General features: G+C 47.1%; 1 protein-coding gene across 2 annotated transcripts in view; it reads right to left on the bottom strand.

Annotated features, from left to right (window-relative positions):
• Positions 1 to 22265, bottom strand: part of METTL24 (methyltransferase like 24) — an 86306-nt gene that overhangs the window by 46371 nt on the left and 17670 nt on the right. For both annotated transcript variants that reach the window (XM_034765888.1, XM_034765887.1), the window contains exons 2-3: positions 5445 to 5543; positions 811 to 950 (exon numbers count right to left, since the gene is read on the bottom strand). In XM_034765888.1, coding sequence (XP_034621779.1) covers positions 811 to 950; positions 5445 to 5543 — 239 coding nt within the window. The remainder of the gene's footprint in view (positions 1 to 810; positions 951 to 5444; positions 5544 to 22265) is intronic.

Below are 22265 nucleotides of genomic sequence, written 5' to 3'. Positions count from 1 at the left end.
GGAGCCCGGGAGGGGAAGCGCCGGCCCGGGGCGCAGGGTCTGGAGGCTGCCCGGCAAACCGTAAAGCCGGTAGCGCTCAGGCAGCCCTTTTCGTGTGGCTGGGAGGGAGGAGGGGGAGTTAGGGCAGGGACTTTGGGGAAGGGGCGGGGAAAGGGTGGAGTTGGGGCGGGGCTGGGGGTGGGAAAGGGGCGGGACTAGGGCCCGTGGAGTGTCCTCTTTTTTTATTTTTTAAATATGGTAACCCTAACTGCATGAACTTCAATCTCAACATTTTGTGAACACTAAACTGGCTAAAACATTTTACAAGAAGGCCACAACTGTGTTTATTATTTATCACCTCAGCACAAGTGCTCTGTCACTCCTGATCACATAGCATGCTTTCTCACACTGGAAAATCTGATTCTTGGCTGCAGAATGATGTTTTACAAATAATTCCTTTGAAGTAATTATACAATAAATTTCTGCTTAGAGAAGGAAACTTTTGCTTCTCAGTTCACCTCATTAACTTCCATCTTCCTTTAATGGAACCATCACTCTTAAATTATTAGTTCTTTACTTTCCATCATGTGCATCATTGTTATGTTGAATATGAGAAAGAAAAGGGAAGGACCTCACAGAGAGAAAAGTTTTTTCTAAAAATCACATTCCACAACAGGGACCAATACTTGTCAACAAGGACTAAAGGCAACTGAATAAAACTCAAATTTTTGTTAGATAATACGGTTACATTTTGCTTTAAGAAAGGGCCTTTTCATGCTAAAATGCATTCATGTTAAAATGCTTTGCTGTTCCTCCAAAAGGAGTACTTACCCAAGTGAATAGAGACGGCATTGCTTGCTTTTGATTCGATGAACTAAACTGAACCTGTCATCAAGACAGATTGGCCACGGCTTCTTTATGGTTTTAGAGTTATCTGTCAGGCTGTTCATATTCATATGTTCACATGAAATCTGTTAAAATCAGAAGAGATTTTGTTTTAACGTGCAGAACACTAATCTTTTTAAATTACTCTTGGTTTACTTTGTGGGGGAAAGGTGGAGGGGAGGAAAATTTAAAATGGTTTAATTATAATCTGAGTTACAATCAGGTCCCTAGCTATATTGATTGTTTTTTCCTTGTTTGTTTCTTTTGTTGGGTGAAGAATGTCATGGATCAGAAAAATCCCTCCTAACACCAATACAAATATTAAAGGCAAATAACTGAGCTTCAGCATCATATACTGAATCCATTTCCCTAAAAACAATTCACTTGAGCATAAAAGTCAATTTATTTTTTCTTTCAAACACTGGACTGAGTTCTGCATTTTGTATCTTTTTGGAAAAAATCTCATAACACTTGATTATCTAGACCAGAAGTTCTCAACCTTTTTCTTTCTGAGCCCCCCACCACACCCCACATGCTATAAAAACTCCATGGCCCATCTGTGCCACAACAACTGCTTTTCTGCATATAAAAGCCAGGGTCAGCATTAGGAGGTAGCTAGGGTTACCATATTTCCACAAGCAAAAAAGAGGACACTGGGGGGAAGGAGCCCTGCTCTAGCCCCGCCCCTGCCCTGCCCTGATCCACTCCCTCCCACTTCCCACTCCCTGATTGTCCCCCTCAAAACCTCCAACCCCACCCCGCTCCTTGTCCCCTGACTGCCCCCTCCTGAGAACCCCCTACAACCCTACCTGTCCCCTGACTTGCCCCAACTCTTATCCACACCCCCACCCCATATTCACACCCCCATCCCCAGACAAACCCCTGGGGACTCCCATGCCCTATCCAATTGCTCCCCGCCCCCTGACAGGACCCCCAGAACTCCTGACCTATCCAACCCCCTCTGCTACCTGCCTGCCTCGACCCCTCTCCACACCCCTGCCCTCCTAACAGCCCCCCAGACCCATCTAACCCCCCCTGCTCCCTGTCCCTGACTGTCCCAACCCTTCTCCACACCCCTGCCCCCCTGACACCCCCCCAAACTCCCGACCCATCCTACCCCCCCTCCCTGTCCCCTGACCAGGGCCGGTTTAAAGAGCCCAGGAATCGGGCTGTGCTCCGGCCGGAGCTTCAGCCGGGGTTGCGGGGCTTGGGACTGGGCCGGAGGTGCTCGGCCGGGGGTGGGCCGGCGCACTCGGCCGGAACCAGGGCCGGCGCTGCTGGGGCCAGAGCCAGGCTGGGCCGGTGCTGCTGGGGCCCGAGCTGGGCCGGGCGTGTTCGGACAGCGCGGGCTGGCATGCTCGGACGGAACCGGGGTCGCCGCCCTGGGGCCCGAGCCGGGCCGGAGCCCCTGGGGCCGCCGGGCGCCGCTCAGCCCGGGCCAGAAGGAGCCGCTTGGCCAGGGCCACGCCTCCCCAGAGCTCTCCTCCTCGTGCCCCCCCGCCCCAGCTTACCTGCTGCCTCCCGCTTGCCCCGGACATGTCCGGCTTTTCTGTCTATAAATAGCCGACCGGGGGGAAATCCCGGACATTTTTAGATTTTTAAAAATCCCTCCCCGGACGGCTATTTATAGACAGAAAAGCTGGACATGTCCGGGGAAATCTGGACATATGGTAGCCCTAGAGGTAGCAAGCTGGGCAATTGCCTGGGGCCCCATGCCACAGGGGCCCCTGCAAAGCTACATTGCTCAGGCTTCAGCTTCAGCCCCGGGTGGTGGGGCTCAGGGCCCTGGGCTTCAGTCCCATGCAGTGGAGCTTCAGCATTCTACCCTGGGCCCCAGCAAGTCTAATGTGAGCCCTGCTTGGAGGCGCCCCTGAAACCTGCTCAGGATCCCCAGGGGGCCCTGGACCCCTCCCTGGCTGAGAACCACTGATCTAGACTACAGGTCTGTGAGTCACTGTTATTATTTATGCAGTGTCATAAGTTTGCTAGGCAATTTACAGGCAAACATAAAGTTGATGTCTTCTGTTTTGTCCAGATAGAGTCTCAGACAGCTCACTCTCATCCAATTCCCAATCTTGACCAACGCTAGAAAGCACAGACACTGACCTATCTGGAACTGATGAGACAGAACAATTAAATAACGGAGCTCGAATGAAAGTTACAATTCAGGCTGAGCTCTAGCAGTCACTATCCATATCTCTGTTTAAAAATAAACAAAACACTCACTTTTAATGAGGCTTAATCTTTAAAATACCATTATCTGGAAAATTACCATTTGGCGGGTTGCATGCTGCATTTTTTCCCTCTTTAGCTCATAATACCTATGGTAAATTCATGAAAACTTGAATAGTTTTTCTTCATGCTGTCCCCAAGATTCACTAAGTCGTAAACAAGAATTTAGGCTTCTCTTCTCCCCACCCTCCACCCCGCCCCTTCCATTCAGTCATATAAAAATTAGCAAATAAATGGCATTGCAATAACAAGCACATAATACATTGGGGCTCCTTTTAAAATATATATATAAAAAAATCTGTACTCCACAGGAAATCAATTTGCAGCAAAATAAATAGTTAATTGATTCATGATACTCAAGCAATTACAATGCTCCAGAATTTGGAAAGCTTTTAACAGCTCTTGGCAGCATGGGCAAGAGGAGAGGACACTAGAGAGGGAGCCAGGAGCCCTGGGTTGCATTCCCAGTTCAGCCACTGGCCTGTTGTATAACCTTGAGCAACTCACTTCACCTCTCTGGGCCTGTTTCCCCTCTCCTCCACCACCCTTGTCTGTATTATCTAATTAGATTGTAAGCTCTTCAGGTAGGGACTGGCTCTTACAATGTGTTTATACAGAGCCTAGCACAATGGGCTCCAATCTTGGCTGAGGCCTCTAGGTGTATTTTAATACAAATAATAATGAATGAAACATATTAAGGTTCTCGTGATAATCTAATCTTAGTATTTAAAGTGCCTTCCCAGCTCCACCCCTTGCTGAGTCCAAGGGATTATGATATTTTCTCAATTTGGCAGCACTGGTCTTCCATTTCATTGAAACTTGCTCAGTCCACAAGAAAAACAAGACCTGATGCCCAATTCTGTAAATATCTTTCATTTCTTGTGGCATTCACACCTTTTATGGGGCTATCACTGTCAGTTATTAATTCAGTAGCATCTGTTAGATCAGCAATGAGGGTTTCTTTCATTTCTTGATTTCACTTTTGCCTGCACCAGAGGTCAGTCATCATTCTGGGAACTGAACCTCTTGATTGCTATGTCAAAAACTATAAACTCTTTACTAATTGATGCTCTTGTAGGTTTTGACCCAACTAGCTGAGTCTGCCACAATTTATTAAGTCACTGAATAAGGACTGTTTTCTGTGCTCTAAGCCTGCTTCAGCCTAAGCATCTCTACTTGACAACAAGAAGTATAATTAATTTGGTTCCATTTAGATCTTACTGTCTTCATTTGAATCATCTTCATTCCTGCTTTCTCAATATAGTTCATTCTAGTGAGAGTTTGGGGGCACAGATATCATTGTAAAAATGATTCAGGTACTTCTAATCATACAGCTAGGGCACCCATAGGTCTGCAGATAAGCAGAGACTGTGTTACCCTCACAATTACCAACAAACAGGGACAGTAGTATATTTCTAGATATGTTCGAAGACATTCTTTGCTGTCATCCTCAGAAATACTGTATAAAGAAAGAATTTCTTATGGGAGTGACACAAACACCCATCTTTAAAGTTCTTTGTTATTCCTAGGTGCAAGACACAGCATAGACAAGTTGCAAGTCAGATGTTCAGGGACTACCTGTTGGTAGATAAGGATATTAAAATACCCATCCTGTTCTAAACTATGGGCATCTAGCAGCCCTTCCCATTCTTTCTTGGGTGAAATACACATATAAATGTCATTGTACAAAGTTACATCTTTAGCGAGACATCCAGGCCTGATTTTCAGATGTGCTCAGCACCTGCAGCTCCCTTTGACTGCAACTGGGTTTTAAGTGTTCAGCACCTCAGAAAATTAACCTCTCTCCCTCTCCTTCCTCCAGTTTTTTGGGTGAATATAAAAATATTTTGCTACAGAGAGCTATTGACATTACTGGGGAAATCTGTTTAATATATAGGGACCTGCCACTTCTCCTAAACTGGTTGAGTACCTAGAATGCATATTTTTCAAGAAAATGTGCCTGGCTACAGAATGATTATTTAAAGGTCCTCCAGTACCCATCACAATACTTTTGGGACCACCCAACACCTGTGTGTCTATTTCTGATATTTCAGATGTACTGTACTTTGAGAAGAGACACAGGTAGCAATGATGGATTTTATAAATAAATGTTCAAAGGAAAGGAGTCTCTTTCTAGCCTCTCTTTTAATCATCATATTTAAGTTGATCATCATTTTAAGTTGCACACCTTCAGAAACAAATATATATATTTGTCTAAACAAGATGCAACCTTCAACTCCATGGGAAGTGGAAATCATTGTAACTCTTGTTGAAGAATCTTTTTTGGGGGAAGAATTGATTGTGTTTTGCAAATTATTTTCAAACTGGATATCGAAATGAAAACCAACCTGAGGTGTGGTGATATACTTCAGGAACCTCAAGGCCTCATAATTCAGGGAAGGAGTTGGACTTGCCCAAGGCTGCAGGTCTACGTGCCATCGTATAGTCTGTAAATACAGAAAAAACACTTGAAGGAATGGCATCTCTCAGTAAAAGCACAAAATAGAATATATTAAATGAGATTTAAGTTTAAATATAAAAAGTTTTCTAAAATTTGTTACTGATATGTAGAAAATCAGAATGTGAATGGCTAAAATCCTACAATAGATCACTATACAATTTAATGTAGTTGAACATACCATTCCGCTTCAGTTTCTGGTAATACAGGGATTTTACACTGCAAACAGTAATTATCAACAATAAACCTCGACAATCAGTAGCTTTTCTTTTTTTAAAGTCTAGCTTTATAATTCTATATGGTATTCTGCATTTTTAAAAGAAAAGGTCCTTTATTCTTTCATGTTAGCCTAAAAAGAGTTATCAGAATTCTTTATTTTCCTGAAAAATGGCAGCATTGTTTCCTACAATATTATAACTCCTTATTTTCATCTCCACAGGGAACTAATTTCAGTGGATGCTTTTCATACTCTGTGAGGGGTCCATCAGCTCAAAACCTTGGAGATCCTGTCAGCTTTTCAAACAACACTTCCCACAGAAAGTAGGACACGAAAGGTCTTTCAGAAATGTGTTTGCATACCAACAGGGTGTTGCACTCCTAGCAACAATACCTTCCCTAAATGCAGCATGCTTTTATCATTTTAGAAATTTTAAACATCTAGCTCAGAGGTGGGCAAACTATGGTCCTGCCTAGCCCTTGAGCTCCCGGCTGGGGAGGCTAGCCCCCCGGCCCCTCCCCTACTGTCCCCACTCCCCCGCAGCCACGCCACTGTGCGGGCAGCTCTCTGGGCGGCGGAGCTGCGCACTCCTGCAGGGCAGCGTGGCAGTGTGTCTAGCTCCATCCAGGCGGCGCGGCTGCCCGACATGCTGCTCTGAACGGCATGGTAAGGGGGCCGGGACTCGGGGTGGGGGGGTTTGATAAGGGGCGGGGAGTCCCAGGGGGCAGCCAGGGGACAGGGGGCGGTTGGATGGGATGGAGGTTCGGGGGGGCAGTCAGGGAACGAGGAACAGGGGGGTTGGATAAGCATGGGCATCCCGGGGGGGCCTGTCAGGGGACGGGGGTGTGGATAGGGGTCAGGAGATGGGGAACAGGGGGGGTTCGATAGGCATGGGATCCTTGGGAGCCTGCCAGGAAGCAGGGGTGTGGATAGGAATCGGGGCAGTCAGGGGTGGGGGTTCCCAGGAGGGGGCAGTTAGGGGACAAGGAGCAGGGGAGGTTGAATGGGGGGGGGGTTAGAGGTGCAGTCAGGGGGCGGGAAGTGGGAGGGGTGGATGGGGGTTGGGGCCAGGCTGTTTGGGGAGGCACAGCCTTCCCTACCCAGCCCTCCATACAGTTTTGCAACCCAATGTGGCCCTCGGGCCAAAAAGTTTGCCCATCCCTGATCTAGCTCTTTCACTCAAACACATACACAAAAGTATATGGAGAAATCTGATATTAAAATTAAGACAAATTGCCTATGACTGAGCCCCACAAAAAAGATTCTTATTTGGAGTGTGACAGTCCATTAGTCCTATAATAAGTTAGGTGGTGTCTAGCTTCCCTTGGTCATTAGTGATTAACTGAAAACTCCAGGAAGACAACCATGGCTTTTTCATAACACTGTTTTGCATCAAGTAAACAAACAAAACAAAAACAAACAAAAAAACTGTGATCCCAGCAGGGTCTCATTTCAATAAGAAAGTCTCAAAACAATAAAGTAAAAGGAAGTAAAACTAATTGGACTAGACTGAACACTGTCAGAGCTGAAATCATAGGAGGAAGAAAGGGCCTTCCATCACACTGACACAGCAACATTGACAGGCTATAAAGGAAGTTGCAGCCTTCTCTCCTCAGGTACAGGAACCATTGTAGTGATATGGGGGACATAGCAGATGGGCAAGAACTAGGGTTGCCAAAGCTCTCGGCTCCATCGGGAGTCTCCTGGAATCAGGCTCTATCTCCCAGAGACTACTGAAGACAGCTCAGGAGATTTTAGGCCACTAGAAGTGCAGCAGGGCTAAGGCAGGCTCCCTGCCTACCCTGGCCCCACGCTGCTCCTGGAAGCAGCCGGCAAATCCCTGTGACCGCTGGGGGATCTCCGCATGCTTCCCCTGCCCCCAGCGCCAACTCCACAGCTCCCATTGGCTTCCGGAAACGGCGCACCGAGAGGGCAGCACATGCAGCCCCCTGCCCCGCTTACCTCGGGTGGGAGCGCAGCGGGGCTAAGGCAGACTCCACCCCTGTAGCTCCCATTAGCCACAGTTCCCGGCCAATGGGAGCTTCAGCACTCGGGGCACAGACAGCACGCAGAGACCCTGCCCCCTCAGGGGGCCGCAGAGACGTGTCAGCCCCTTCTGGGAGCGACGCAGGACCAGGGCAAGCAGGGAGCCTGCCGTATCCCCACTGCGTTGCTGACCGGGAGCCACCTGAGGTAAGAGCCTCCCAGCCAGAGCCCACACCCTTCACCCCTACTGCACCCCTGCTCCAGCCCTAAGCCCTCTCCTGCACCCAAACTCCCTCCCACATCCCAATCCCTGTCCCAGCCCTGAACCCCCTCCCAGAACCTGCACTCCACACCCCGTCCTGCACCCAAACTCCCTCCCAGAGCCAGCACCCCTCATCCCCTCCAGCAACCCAAGCCCCTGCCCCAGCCCTGAGCCCCCTCCTGCACCCAAACTCCCTCCCAGAGCCCACACCCCTCACCTCCTCCCACACCCCAATCCCCGCCCCAGCCCTGAGCCCCCTCCTGCACCCAAACTCCCTCCCAGAGCTTCCACCCCACACCCCCTCCTGCACCCCAACCTCCTGCCCCAGGCTCAGCCCAGAGCCCCCTCTCACTCTCCAAAGCTCTTGGCCCCAGCCCAGAGCCCACACCCCCTACCACAGCCCAACCCCCTGCCACAGCCCGGTGAAAGTGAGTAAGGGTGGGGTAGGGGGGATGGAGGAGCAGGGCGTGGTCACAGAGAAGGGGCATGGCCTCAGGGCAGGGGAAGGGCATTTGGGTTTGTGAGATTAGACAGTTGGCAACCCTAGCAAGAACAGAAAAAGGAAAGAAAGATGAAACTCAAAGACAAAGATTATTAGACAGGAACTCCAGACCAGATGGAGCTTTTGCCTTGAACTCCTATCACAAGTTCATATTTTTGCTTTCTAAGTAAACACAGTCTGTGAGTGAATATGAGCCAAGTAATCTGCAGGAGAGTTTTGTTCTTGGTTTTTCATTTTGTTTTTTTGTTGTAACAGTGAAGAGATGCTGAACATTTTAGAAACTTTGGCAGCATCAGCCAAGGAGTTTACATTCCTCCCTCCCCCCCCATGTTTTTTTGGCTTTCTTTCACTTTTTGCTGTTAAATAAGAATCCGTGTCCCACACGGCATGTCACAGAAGCCAGAATATCAAGAAACCCACTTGTGGCACAGACCATTGATGCTCTGATTTCAAAGTGTGATGTTCAAACTGCTGATGTCAGAAAGTTAAGTGGACACTTTGGGAGGGAAAAAGTATGGAATCTTTCAAAATGATTCAAACATTTCATGTGGCTACACAACATTTGTGATGACAGGAAAGCTGTAGATCTGATTTGTTTGAAAGCTGAAATGAGAATGAAGTCTGGCAATAGTTTTCAGGCAAAACCAGGGGCACCCAAACAGCTGAGTCAGCTATTCGGAAGTGTAGAAGACTGCAGGTACTCCACAGCGTAGTGGAATTACAGGGCACTCATTGTTGCATTGCACCCAGAAGTTATATTTACGGTTAGTTGACAGAGAAAATAAAACTCTGGCATTAACTGTCCGAAATGAGATTCTCTTTCATACAGTGGGATGTTAAAGAATCCCTGTGGCATTCTCTCGCTATGTTTTCTGTTTTTTTTTCTCATAGTGGACTAGATTGCAACATTACATTCTGCTCTGAGTAAGCTGCATTGCATCAGAAGCTGATCAAAATTGATCCAGTGGGTCTATGCCAATAGCAAATTACTGCCCCCTCCAGATCAGCTTGGCTATGCTGGCTGGCACCCTGGGATGGTAGATGGTGAAGCAAAGACCCAATCTGTACCCCTGCAAGGGAGGGAGTAACAGCCCTAGTGGGTATGTCTACACTGAAATGTAAGCCCAGGGTTAGTGGGACTTGAGTCATCTGACCCATGTTAGGGAACCCTACACTTGAGCAGCTACATTGTATTTTAACCCTACATTAAGACTTTTCTAACATGCGCTCGAACCTAGGGTTCTGGCATCCACATGGCAGTGCGCAGATCCAAGTCAAAGTAATCATATCCCAGAGTCCCAAGAGCCTCCTTCCCCCCAAAATGTGGCTGCTCGAGCCCTAGGACTGTGGTACACTGTGGGAAAATTTTCCTGCCAGACCTGCATGTTATAGGAAGTCTGAACAGCCTGCCAAACACAGCCTGCCAAGCAGTCATTTTGGTCTATGCACTCCCAGCTCTCGGAGCCAGCAACCTGCATGAGGTGCCTTTTGATGAACTTCTCTTTCTTGCACTTTCACTCCCGTGTCAGAAAACTGGCACAGCATTGGAGGCGCTTGTGGACATTTTGGCGGTTTTCTGTTCCCCCAAAGGTACCTGACGGATTTCCTGAAGGAGCTGCAAGAAGAGGAGGTGGCAGAGGAGGAAGAGTACCCTGGCATCTCAGACTTGCACTGACAGATGCTGCTCAATATAACTGCATAGCCGCTGATGCCCCCTATGTAGCACCACTTCTGGAGCAAAGCCACAAGCACAGATGGGTGGGATCACATCATCATACAGACCTGGGATGACCAGGAGTAGATCCAGAACTTTCACATGAAGAAAGCTACATTTCTGAAGCTTTGTGAGCAGCTTGTCCCCAGCATAAAGAGACACATCTGAAGTCATCCTTGCCAGTCCAGAAGTAGGTTGCGATAACGTACTGGAAGCTGGCTACCCTTGGCTGCTACAAGTTCGTTGCCAGTCAGTTTGGGGTTGGAAAGTCGACCGTGGATAAAGTGGTAGGTAACTGAGGCAATCAGGAGTGTGGGTTACCCCAGGGTGGCAGGCATTAAAGATATTCCGGAGGTAATTACTGGCTCTGAGAGAATGGGGTTTCCTAACTGTGCCAGGGACACTGATGGGACTCATGTGCCCATAGTTTGCCCTCCTCAAGGAGCAGATGAGTAAACAAATTGGAAAGGGTGCTGCTCCATGGTTATACAGGCCCTTGTGGACCACAGAGGCAGATTTATGAATGTTTACATGGGCTGTACTTGAAAAGTTCACAATGCTAGAGTTTTTTGCTGCTCAGGAGTCTACATTCATAGATAGGCTGGGACACTATTCCCACCAAATGACATTTACTTAAACGGCGTTACTGTCCCCACTGTTATTGTGGGGGAGCCCGTGCATCCCTTTTGCTTTGACTTACAAAACCACACCCTAATTTCAGAGGCCCTGGAAAACGAACGTTTAATTACATTCTCAGCATGTGTAGGATGGTAGCTAAATGTGCTTTTGGCAGATTAAAATCCCATTGGAAGTCCATTTGGATTCCAGTGTCATAAGTGCTGATTGCAGGACTGTGGCTTGCTGTGCTCTTCACAACTTTTGTAAAGCCAGAGTTGAGCCATTTCCCCCTGAATAGACCTATGACAATGAGGGTCGCTGGATTGGTACCCCCAGCCAGAAACTGCAGCTACCGCTCAGGGAGCTGATTGCACCTGGGCAGCAGAAGTCAGGGGTGCTATGTGTTCTCACATTATGGACTTGCATGGCCCAATGGAAGAGGGGGCATAGTGCCCATAGGAATGTGCTTGTGGGGGGAAAGTGGCTTATTAATTTTTTGGCGCGGGGCAGTGCTTGGGAGAGATGTGAGTGACTGACATGCGATGTAAGTCTGAATGACATGATGAATAATGAATTTGGTTGTGTGTGTGTGTGGGGGGGAGAAGGTAGAATGGAATGTACTGAAATGTGAATTGAGGTATCAAGTTAAATAGAGGAATACGGTTTTCTTACTGGTGCTTAATTGCTCCTAAACACATTTTTAGCTCTGTCATCTCAATCATGATTGTATGATGTGATGCAGAGATAGCAATACACTTTCTTGAAAATATAAACATTATTTGTAAACATGTCTTAAAATAGTAAAACACACACAGCGTTTGGCAGGCCAGCTGCCATTACAAACCCTCCACACACACACACACACACACACACACACACACACACAAAGAACAGAAAATAGTTAATACACGACACAATCCCCCTACTGCTACATCACCGCTGACCCCACATTCTTCTTTCCCTTCTTTACACATTTTCCCCCCACTTAGCAGTGGAAGAAGGGAGGGGAGGTTTCCACCGGAAAGGCGTTGATGAAGGATGGCTGCACGGGGTTTAGTTGCCCTGCCCAGCCACTCATGAGTCCTGAATGCACGGGCCATCCTGACACAGAGCTGTTCAAGCTGCTGAAGGACTGAGGGTACATTGCACGTGATCATACCATGGAGTTGGGGAGGCAGCAAGAGATGTGACTATTGCAGCCATTATGAAGATAAGTTGCTGAAACAGTTCTCTCTGTTGAGCACTGTCCTCCTCCCTTAGTCTCCGTTCCTGTTCCAGGAACTGCTTTGGAAGTCTCTGCTCCCTTGCTGAAACCCTGTCCTCTACCTGTGTGGCGAGCCTCAACCTTTCCTCCTGCCTGTCAACATGCTGTCCCTCTTCTTCTGGTACTGGACCTGCTGGTCTGCCTTGCAAGAACTTCGACCATAACTTCATCACAGAAATGCTTCTTTTTAGAACAGTCTGTGGAGGTATGCTGGGCCACAGATAAAGTTCCCGAAGAAGTAGGCAGTATAGTTTGAGGGTCCTGAAATCGGACAAGAAACGGAGAGTTATTGTCCACACCAGCTCAGTGGAGGAGCACTGAATTAATTTTGGTGGCATCTCAAGCATATAAAATGTAACATTTCTAAAGTGAACTAACACATATTGTAAAGGAGATGCCTCAGTCCTCATACTGTCTCTGGACAGCCTTGTTAATCGCAGTTACGTAAGTGCAGAAACAATCATAAGTTTAAAATTATAACTTTTTTCTGTTTCATAAAAATTTCCTAACTAATTGCCATATGAAGCAGGGGCAGGTTGTATAATGTCCTTATTGCAAAAGGCTTTTTCTGTCTTGTCAGGCCTTTCATATTTTGGAAGACGTAACTGTTCATGTGGTGCCTAATGGCAAAGGGAGATGTTATTCCTAGCTGCTGGAGGGAAACCTGCAGTGTATGTAGCAGAAGTATTGAAACATATAGTGACCAAAGAGCACATTTGTGAGTGGAGTGGACTATGTGGGGGACCTAGAAAATACACCCTTCCCCGCAATGTGACTAACTGTCCGGAGGTCCTGCTTCAGGAATAGTTTGCAGCTATCAGCAACCAGGATTGAGTCAGAATCCATGAGGGAATTAACATGATGCTGTGCTAGCTCACACATGGCTTACCCTGTTATTGCTGCACACAAACACTCTGAAATCTGCAGCAGTGGGGACAAAACTGTCATCCCACTTGTACTTGGGAGAAATGATTTGGTGACCTGCAGACTGCATGGATTACTTCTAACTGAAATGGACTAGGTTTGGGAATAGAATACTCTTTCCCAAACACACCAATTCAGTTCACTGTGTACAGGTGGCTCCATAGACCCTGGAAGAGTGATTACAGAGTGTCAAGTTTCTTATTACTGAAAGGAAAACATGACTGACCCTAATAAACAGCTGTGATTTAGTTAAAATAACCTTTACAGCTGTTTATGAATGTTTGAAATTCCAAGTCGCCATTTTGAATTCGATGTGTAGGGGGAAGGGAAAGAGGGGACGCCCAGGTGCTGTGATACAATCTGTCATTAGTGGCCACACGCTGGTAGCCAGGGCTTAGCAATGCTTCTTCCTACCCCCAGAAATCCCCCCCCCCATTACTGTAATAATAAACTGTACATTTGAGTCATACACATACTGGGCTCTGGGGCAGCTTCTGTCTCCACCGGGTTTTCTGCAAGCTCAGCAGTGGGCTGTTCCTCAAGGTGGGGATCAAACAACTCTTCCGAATAGGGACCAAGAAGTTTCTGTTGTTCCTCATTCACAGCCTACTCTGGGACTGGTTTCATTAAAAGAGTCACTTCATACTCCTCACTGGGAGCCTGCTACTGACTCCCATCAGTCCCCATGCTGGGTTCAACCTGGTCCCAGCTGACCAGGTCATCATGAAGCATGGTTGGCTCTGTGCTGGGCACAGTGCCCAGAATCCAGTCAAAGTCATCATAAAATGAGCATGTTGTTGGTGAGTTGGCCAAAGTTCTTGTCCTTGATCTTCCATTACTCGCTCTTCAGCCTCTTAATATGCTCCCTGCACTGATCACCTGTCCGGAAGATCTGCAGATCTGCCTTTTTTGAGTTCTCTTGGTACACATGGTCGTTCCTGGTGCTTTTGCTGAAAGTCCATGGTTTTACTTGCCTCTCATCGGCGAGTCACCAAAATTTGGCTGTGCTTCTGTGACCAGAAAGCGGCTCGCTTTGCAAAAAGCTTGATCGGTTCGCTCTCCATTGTAAACCTAGGAGGCTCTCTGATACTGTGCTTGGAGATGGGTTAACGCTGACCTGAGCTGCTGCCATTCACTGTAATTCCCAGGTCCTTTTCTGCAGAAATGCTACTTAGCTAGTTGGTACCCAGCCTGTAGCGTGCATGGGATTCTTCCTTCCTAAGTGCAGGACTCTACACTTGTCCTTGTTGAACCTCATCAGATTTCTTTTGGCCCAATCCTTCAATTTGTCTAGGTCACTCTGGACCCTATCCCTACCCTCCAGCATATCTACCTCTCCCCCGGGCTTAGTGTCATATGTGAACTTGCTGAGGGGTGCAATTCACCCATCATCCAGATCATTAATAAAGATGTTGAACAAAACCGGCCCCAGGACCAACTGCTGGAGTACTCCGCTTGATACCGGCTGCCAGCTAGACATGGAGTCATTGATCCCGACAATCTAGCCAGCTTTCTTTCCACCTTATAGTCCATTCATCCAATCCAAACTTCTTTAACTTTCTGGCAAGAATACTGTGGGAGACCATATCAAAAGCTTTGCTAAAGTCTAGATATATCACATCCACCGCTTTCCCTATATCCACAGAGCCAGTTATCTCATCATAGAAGGCAATCAGGTTGGTCAGGCATGACTTGCCCTTGGTGAATCCATATGGACTGTTCCTGATCACCTTCCTGTCCTCCAAGTGCTTCAAAATGGATTCCTTGAGGAATCCATGATTTTTCTGGGGACTGAAGTGAGGCTGACCGGTCTGTAGTTCCCCGGGTTCTCTTTCTTCCCTTTTTTCAATATGGGCACTATATTTGCTTTTTTCCAATCGTTCAGGACCTCCCCTGATCGCCACTAATTTTCAAAGATAATGGCCAATGGCTCTGCAATCACATCAGCCAACTCCCTTAGCACCCTTGGATGCATTAGATCTGGACCCATGGACTTGTGCATGTCCAGCTTTTCTAAATAGTCTTTAACCTGTTTTTTCACCACTTAGGGCTGCTCGCCTTCTCCCCAAACTAAGTTGCCCAGTGCAGCAGTCTGGGAGCTGACCTTGTCTGTGAAGACCAAGGCAAAAAAAGCATTGAATACTTCAGCTTTTTCCACATCATTTCACGGCACAAACATGTACTGAGAGACAGTCTCTGCCCCACAGAGCATACAAACCAAATAGACAAGACAGACAAAGGAAGTATTATTATCTACATTATACAGATAGTGAACCAAAGCAAACAAAAAGCTTCCCCAATGTAACACAGAAAGTTTGCAGAGACAGGAAATGAATCCAGATCTCCTGAATTCCAGTCCAACTCCTTAACCACAAGACTGTCCTCTCTCTTCATATTAAGGATAGATCCATTGAGGCACCATGTTTATGTTTCTATAGTGTTCATATTATCTGCTGATTCCATTCCCAACAAATGGGCCAGCTGCTGCACAAAGAGACATTCTAGAGCTGAAAGCACATGAAAAATTGAAATGACAACCTGAGATGTCTGTGTTTTTACATTTACTCTCTTCACTTACATACACAAGACAACTACTGCCTTGAAATTACCATAATAAAAATAACTCTTTGGATACATTTAACTATGGTCCCTTTCAGGGCCGGCTCCTGCCCCCCTCCCCCCCCCCCGGGCAGGGAGCGCGGCAGGGGAGGGTGCCAAGCCTGGCTGGGTCCCCGCTCTCCCCGGCTGGCCGGAGCACCGCAGGGAGGGCGGCGAGCCCGGCCGGGGCCCCGCTCTCCCCAACCGGCCGGAGCGCCGGGAGGAGGGCAGAGAGCCCGGCCGGGGCCCCGCTCTTCCCAACCGGCCGGAGCGCCGGGAGGAGGGCGGAGAGCCCGGCCACGGCCCCGCTGTCCCCAGGTGAGCGCCGCCCCCCTCCAGGTGCCGCCCCAAGCACATGCTTGGAGGGCTGGTGCCTGGAGCCGGCCCTGGTCTCTTTACAAGTTGACTCTTGAAACCCAAGAATTGTAATGGACAGCAAGAGAAAGGTTATCCTGAGGATATTTTCTAAGACTCACTGCAATAGGACCCAGGATGCACTGTAGAGATTCAGTAGACAGAGTAACCTTAAAACAAAGAAAGTCTTGTAATATTGTTCTTGGTTACTTGAAATAACATGACAGTTCATTTGAAGGTCTCGGGATGGAATGGGCTTTCAGACATATGGCCAACTTCTCTTTGGTACTAATCTGACCCACAATGATTTTCCCCTGGAGATCATTTACTTCCACATTTTCTCCGTCAACGGCCATCTGTGACAATCATCTGATAATCTATTAATAATCTGCAGCATACACATGGTGTCATTTGTCCTGCTAAAATTTTGAAGCCATAATATAAAGTTTAACTCCGCATATACAAAGGCCAGATTAAAGGGCAGGTGCAGGTTTTCCTAGCCTATGCTTAAAAACACAAATTGTAAATTATGGAGCAACAAATCCAGGTTGTAGTGAGGTAATTCAAACTGCCAGGCAGCCAAAATCACCAAGGAATCATCTTTTCCTATGCTAGAACTTGAATCAGATGTACAATGCTTAATGAAGCATAAATGTGTGTACGTACCTTCAGACCTGAACTTTCTTTTTAGCAATTTCCTCAATTACAGAGTAAAGGACTGCCCAAAATCCAGGAACTTTCAATAACATTTTAGTCTAAACTATGAGACATACCCACAATCTGTTTCCTGGCTACATTTCAAAAAATGTTTGCTTTTGGTATTTGAATTTTAAAAGGGAGTTAGTTAGGAAGTTTTCCGTGATCCCATGTGTTTGATCTTTATAAGTGCTTTTTTTTGACCTTTAAATAATTTTTTTGTTTGACAGCCTCATGATGTAATGCTTAATTATGCTTTTAAATATTTTTTTTGTTTAGCAGTCTCATGATGTAATGCTTAATTATCAGCAATGTGTATGAGCAAAACCTTTAAAAAAAAATCACAATTTGCTGCCAAAATGCCTACTGCTTCCAAGAAAGAAATGGAAGACTCAATCAGCTTATGCACAGGCATCTTAATTGAGAGAAAATATATAATCCTCTAAGTATGTAATAAGAATTTTTTACATTTGAGCCAGGAGCAAAGAAGAATGCAACACTTGTGTGTTAAGAAATACCATCAATATCTATAAATATTTGTAAGCCATGGAATCAAATGATTCCCCCACCCTCACCCTACCCCTCTGATTTATTCAGAATATTTCTAGTTTCACCCTGTCTAATTTGAAAGACTCTTGCTTGTAATCAGCTGTCATTCAGGTGCAGTTTTACTGAGTTTTATCAGTTTAATGATACTGTATCTCCCACATACATACACCATGCTACCACTGAAATTGCTGTGCTCACTTGACATGACTATGAGATGCAACTAACGTTTAATTGGATTTTATAGAAGGAAGGTGGTGCAAAAGATTAAAAAAATCTTCAACAGGGATAAATATTACTTAATGCTTTATATCCAGGAGGGGAATACATGGATTAAGCAACACAAATCCCCCCTCCCCAAATGGAGATGTCTATGGAAGACATAAGAGAATACAATCGAAGAATAAACACATCTCAGTCTTGACAAAGTATTCCTGCCATTGATTCATAGATTCTAAGGCCAGAAGGGACCACTGTGATCATCTCATATGATCTCGTGTATAACACAGGCCATAGAATTTCTCCAAAATAATTCCTACAGTAGATCTTTTAGAAAAACATCTGATCTTGATTTAAAAATTGTCAATGATGGAGAATCCACCATGACCTCTGGTAAATTGTTCCAATGATTAATTACTTTCACGTTATTTCCAGGCTGAATTTGTCTAGCTTCAACTCCCAGCAACTGATTGCAATATACCTTTCTCTGCTAGATTTAAGAGTCCATTGTTAAATATTTGTTCCCTATGTAGGTACTTATAGATTGTAATCAGGTCACAACTTAACTTTCTCTTTATTAAACTACATAGATAGAGCTCCTTGAGTAAACCACTAAAAGGCATGTTTTCTAATTCTTTAATCATTCTTGTAGCTCTTCTCTGAATCCTCTCCCATTTATCAGCATCTTTCTTGAATTGTGGGCACCAGAACTGGACATAGTATTCCAGCTGTGGTTGTACCAGTACTATGTTAGCAACAAGAAGGTGGTCAGGGAAAGTGTGGGACACTTACTGAATGGGGGAGGCAACCTAGTGACAGATGATGTGGAAAAAGCTGGCGTACTTAATGTTTTTTTTGCCTCGGTCTTCATAGACAAGGTCAGCTCCCAGACTGCTGCACTGGGCAGCACAATATGGGGAGGAGGTGAAAGAATAGGTTAAGGACTATTTAGAAAAGCTGGAAATGCACAAGTTCATGGGGCCAGATGCAATGCATCTGAGGGTGCTGAGGGAGTTGGCTGATGTGACTGAAGAGCCATTTGCCATTATCTTTGAAAACTCGTGGTGATTGGGGGAGACTCAGGACGATTGGAAAAAGTCAAATATAGTGCCCATCTTTAAAAAAGGGAAGAAGGAGAATCCGGGGAACTATAGACCGGTCTCACTTCAGTCCCCAGAAAAATCATGGATTCCTCAAGGAATCCATTTTGAAGCACTTGGAGGACAGGAAGGTGATCAGGAACAGTCAACATGGATTTACCAAGGGCAAGTCATGCCTGATCAGCCTGATTGCCTTTTATGATGAGATAATTGGCTCTGTGGATATGGAGAAAGCGGTGGATGTGATACACCTTGACTTTAGAAAAGCTTTTGATACGGTCTCCCATAGTATTCTTGCCAGAAAGTTAAAGAAGTACGGATTGGATGAATGGACTATAAGGTGGATAGAAAGCTGGCTAGATCATTGGACTCAATGGGTAGTGATCAATAGCTTGATGTTTAGTTGGCAGCCGGTATCAAGCATAGTGCCCCAGGAGTTGGTCCTCGGACCGGGTTTGTTCAACATCTTCATTAATGATCTGGATCATGTGATGGATTGCACCCTCAGCAAGTTCACGGATAACACTAAGCCAGGAGGTGAGGTAGATACGCTGGAGGGTAGGGATAAGGTCCAGAGTGGCCTAGACAAATTGGAGGATTGGGCCAAAAGAAATCTGATGAGGTTTAATAAGGACAAATGCAGAGTCCTTTACTTAGGACGGAAGAATCCCAGGCACTGCTACAGGTTGGGGACCAACTGGCTAAGCGGCAGTTCTGCAGAAAAGGACCTGGGGATTACAGTGGACAAGAAGCTGGATATGAGTTAACAGTGTGCCCTTGTTGCCAAGAAGGCAAATGGCATATTGGGCTGCATTAGTAGAAGCATTGCCAGCAGATCAAGGGAAGTGATTATTCCCCTCTATTCAGCGCTGGTGAGGCCACATCTGGATTATTGTGTCCAGTTTTGGGCCCCCCACTATAAAAAGGATGTGGACAAATTGGAAAGAGTTCAGCAGAGTGCAACGAAAATGATTAGGGGGCTGGGGCACATGATTTATGAGGAGAGGCTGAGAGAACTGGACTTATTTAGTCTGCAGAAGAGAAGAGTGAGGGGGGATTTGACAGCAGCCTTTAACTACCTGAAGGGGAGGTTCCAAAGAAGATGGAGCTAGGCTGTTCTCTGTGGTGGCAGATGACAGAACAAGGAGCAATGGTCTCAAGTTGCAGTTGGAGAGGTCTAGGTTGGATATTAGGAAAAACTATTTCACTAGGGGGGTGGTGAAGTACTGGAATGGGTTACCTAGGGAGGTGGTGGAATCTCCATTCTTAGCATAGGCGTGCGTACGGGGTGTGCCGGGTGTGCCCAGGCACACCCTAATGCCTGCAGGCCGGATCCAGCCCCTCAGGGCTTTGGATCCGGCCCACGGGATTTGCCCCCCGTGGTGGCGCAGGCCCTGCACCGCTCTCAGAAGCAGCCATCACGGCACCACGTCCCTGGGGGTAGGGGAGACAGAGGTCTCTGTGCATTGCTCCAGGTACCACCCCCCGCAGCTCCCATTGTCCAGGAACGGGGAACCGCGGCCAATGAGAGCTGCGGGGGAGGTACCTGGAGGCGTGGCAAGGGCAGCGCGCGGAGCCCTGTGCCCACCCCATGGGCCGCACAGGGACGTGGTGAGCGGCACGGCATGGGGCCAGGGCAGACAGGCAGGCAGGGAGCGCGCTGCTGCAGGTAAGCAGTGCCAGGCCGGAGCCTGAACCCCTCCTGCATCCCACCCCCCAACTTCCTGCCCTGAGCCCCCTGCCTGCACCTCACACCTCTCCCGCACCCCAATTCCCCGTCCTGAGCCCCCTGCCACATCCCTCCTGCATCCCAACTCCCTGCCCTGAGCCCCCTGCCTGCAGCTCGCACCCCAACCCGCTGCCCTGAGCCCCCTCCTGCACCCCACCCCAACTCCCTGCCCTGATCCTCCTGCTGCACCCTGCACCCCCCTGCACCCCAACTCCCTGCCCTAAGCCCCCTGTCTGCACCTCGCACCCCTCATGCACCCCAACTCCCTGCCCTGAGCCCCCTATCGCACCCCGCACCCCTCCTGTACCCCAACCCCCTGCCCTAAGCCCCCTGCCTGCACCTCACACCCCAACCCCCTGCCCTAAGCCCCCTGCTGCACTCCGTATCCCTCCTGCACCCCAACCCCCTGCCCTGAGCCCCCTGCTGCACTCCGTATCCTTCCTGCACCCCAACCCCCTGCCCTGAGCCCCCTCCTGCACACTGCACCCCTCCTGCACTCCGCACCCCTCCTGCACCCCAACCCCCTTCCCTGAGCCCCCTCATATACCCCGCACCCCTCCTCTGCCCCAATCCCTTGCCCTGATCCCCTTCCTGTACACTGCACCCCCTCCCACACCCCGCACTCCCTCCCACACCCCAACCTTTATGATGTTCACCTTTAATATAAATAAATAAATAAAATCCCTGGGTGCACACCCTAATGAAATGTGCTGCGCACGCCTATGATCCTTAGAGGTTTTTAAGGCCCGGCTTGACAAAGCCCTGGCTGAGATGATTTAGTTGGGGTTGGTCCTGCTTTGATCAGGGGGTTGGACTAGATGACCTCCTGAGGTCTCTTCTAACCCTATTCTTCTATGATAAATGCAGAGGTAAAATAAACCTCTCTAGTCCTACTCAAGATCCCACTGTTTATTTATCCAAGGATCACATTCACCCTTTCAACCACAGTGTCACACTGGGAGCTCATATTCAGCTGATTATCAACCACGACCTCCAAATTTTTTTCAGAGTCACTGCTTCCCACAATATTGTCCCCCATCTTGTAAGTATGGCCTACATTGTTTGTTCCCAGCTGTAACATTTCCATTTACCACATTAAAACACGTAACGTTTGCTTCCAGTCAATCCAGATTGTTCTGTATCAGTGACCTGTCCTCTTCATCATTTACCACTCCCCCAATTTTTGTGTCATCTGCAAACTTTAACAGTTATGATTTTGTGGCTAATCAGGTCAAGAACCAATTCCTGCAGGACCCCACTAGAAATACACCCATTTGATGATGATTCCCCATTTACATTCTGAGATTTGTCAGATAGGCTGCTTTTAATCCATTTAAGGTGTGCCATGTTAGTTTTCCCCATACTAATCATCAGCAGTATTACAAGTTTGCATTAGGTATATCCATAATGACTTACCCACTACTTGCAAAGAAGTAGCATCATTACAGAGCTGGGACATCTACAGCTACAGTGAGCTTTCATTTAAACAGATGCTTCAAAAGCAAATAGGATTGATTTTTACAGCTCCATATATGCTTTGAGTGAACTACTAAAATAGCTAAAAGAAGAACAGGAGTACTTGTGGCACCTTAGAGACTAACAAATTTATTAAGCATAAGCTTTCGTGGACTACAGCCCACTTCTTCGGATGCATCCGAAGAAGTGGGCTGCAGTCCACGAAAGCTTATGCTTAATAAATTTGTTAGTCTCTAAGGTGCCACAAGTACTCCTGTTCTTCTTTTAGCTATTTTAGTAGTTCACTCAAAGCATATATGGAGCTGTAAAAATCAATCCTATTTGCTTTTGAAGCATCTGTTTAAATGAAAGCTCACTGTAGCTGTAGATGTCCCAGCTCTGTAATGATGCTACTTCTTTGCAAGTAGTGGGTAAGTCATTATGGATATACCTAATGCAAACTTGTAATACTGCTGATGATTAGTATGGGGAAAACTAACATGGCACACCTTAAATGGATTAAAAGC

The sequence above is a fragment of the Trachemys scripta genome, chromosome 3 (assembly GCF_013100865.1).
Source record: "Trachemys scripta elegans isolate TJP31775 chromosome 3, CAS_Tse_1.0, whole genome shotgun sequence".
Lineage (NCBI taxonomy): Eukaryota > Metazoa > Chordata > Testudines > Emydidae > Trachemys > Trachemys scripta.
Note: the sequence above shows the minus strand (reverse complement) of the source record. Positions and strands in the feature narration are given on the sequence as shown.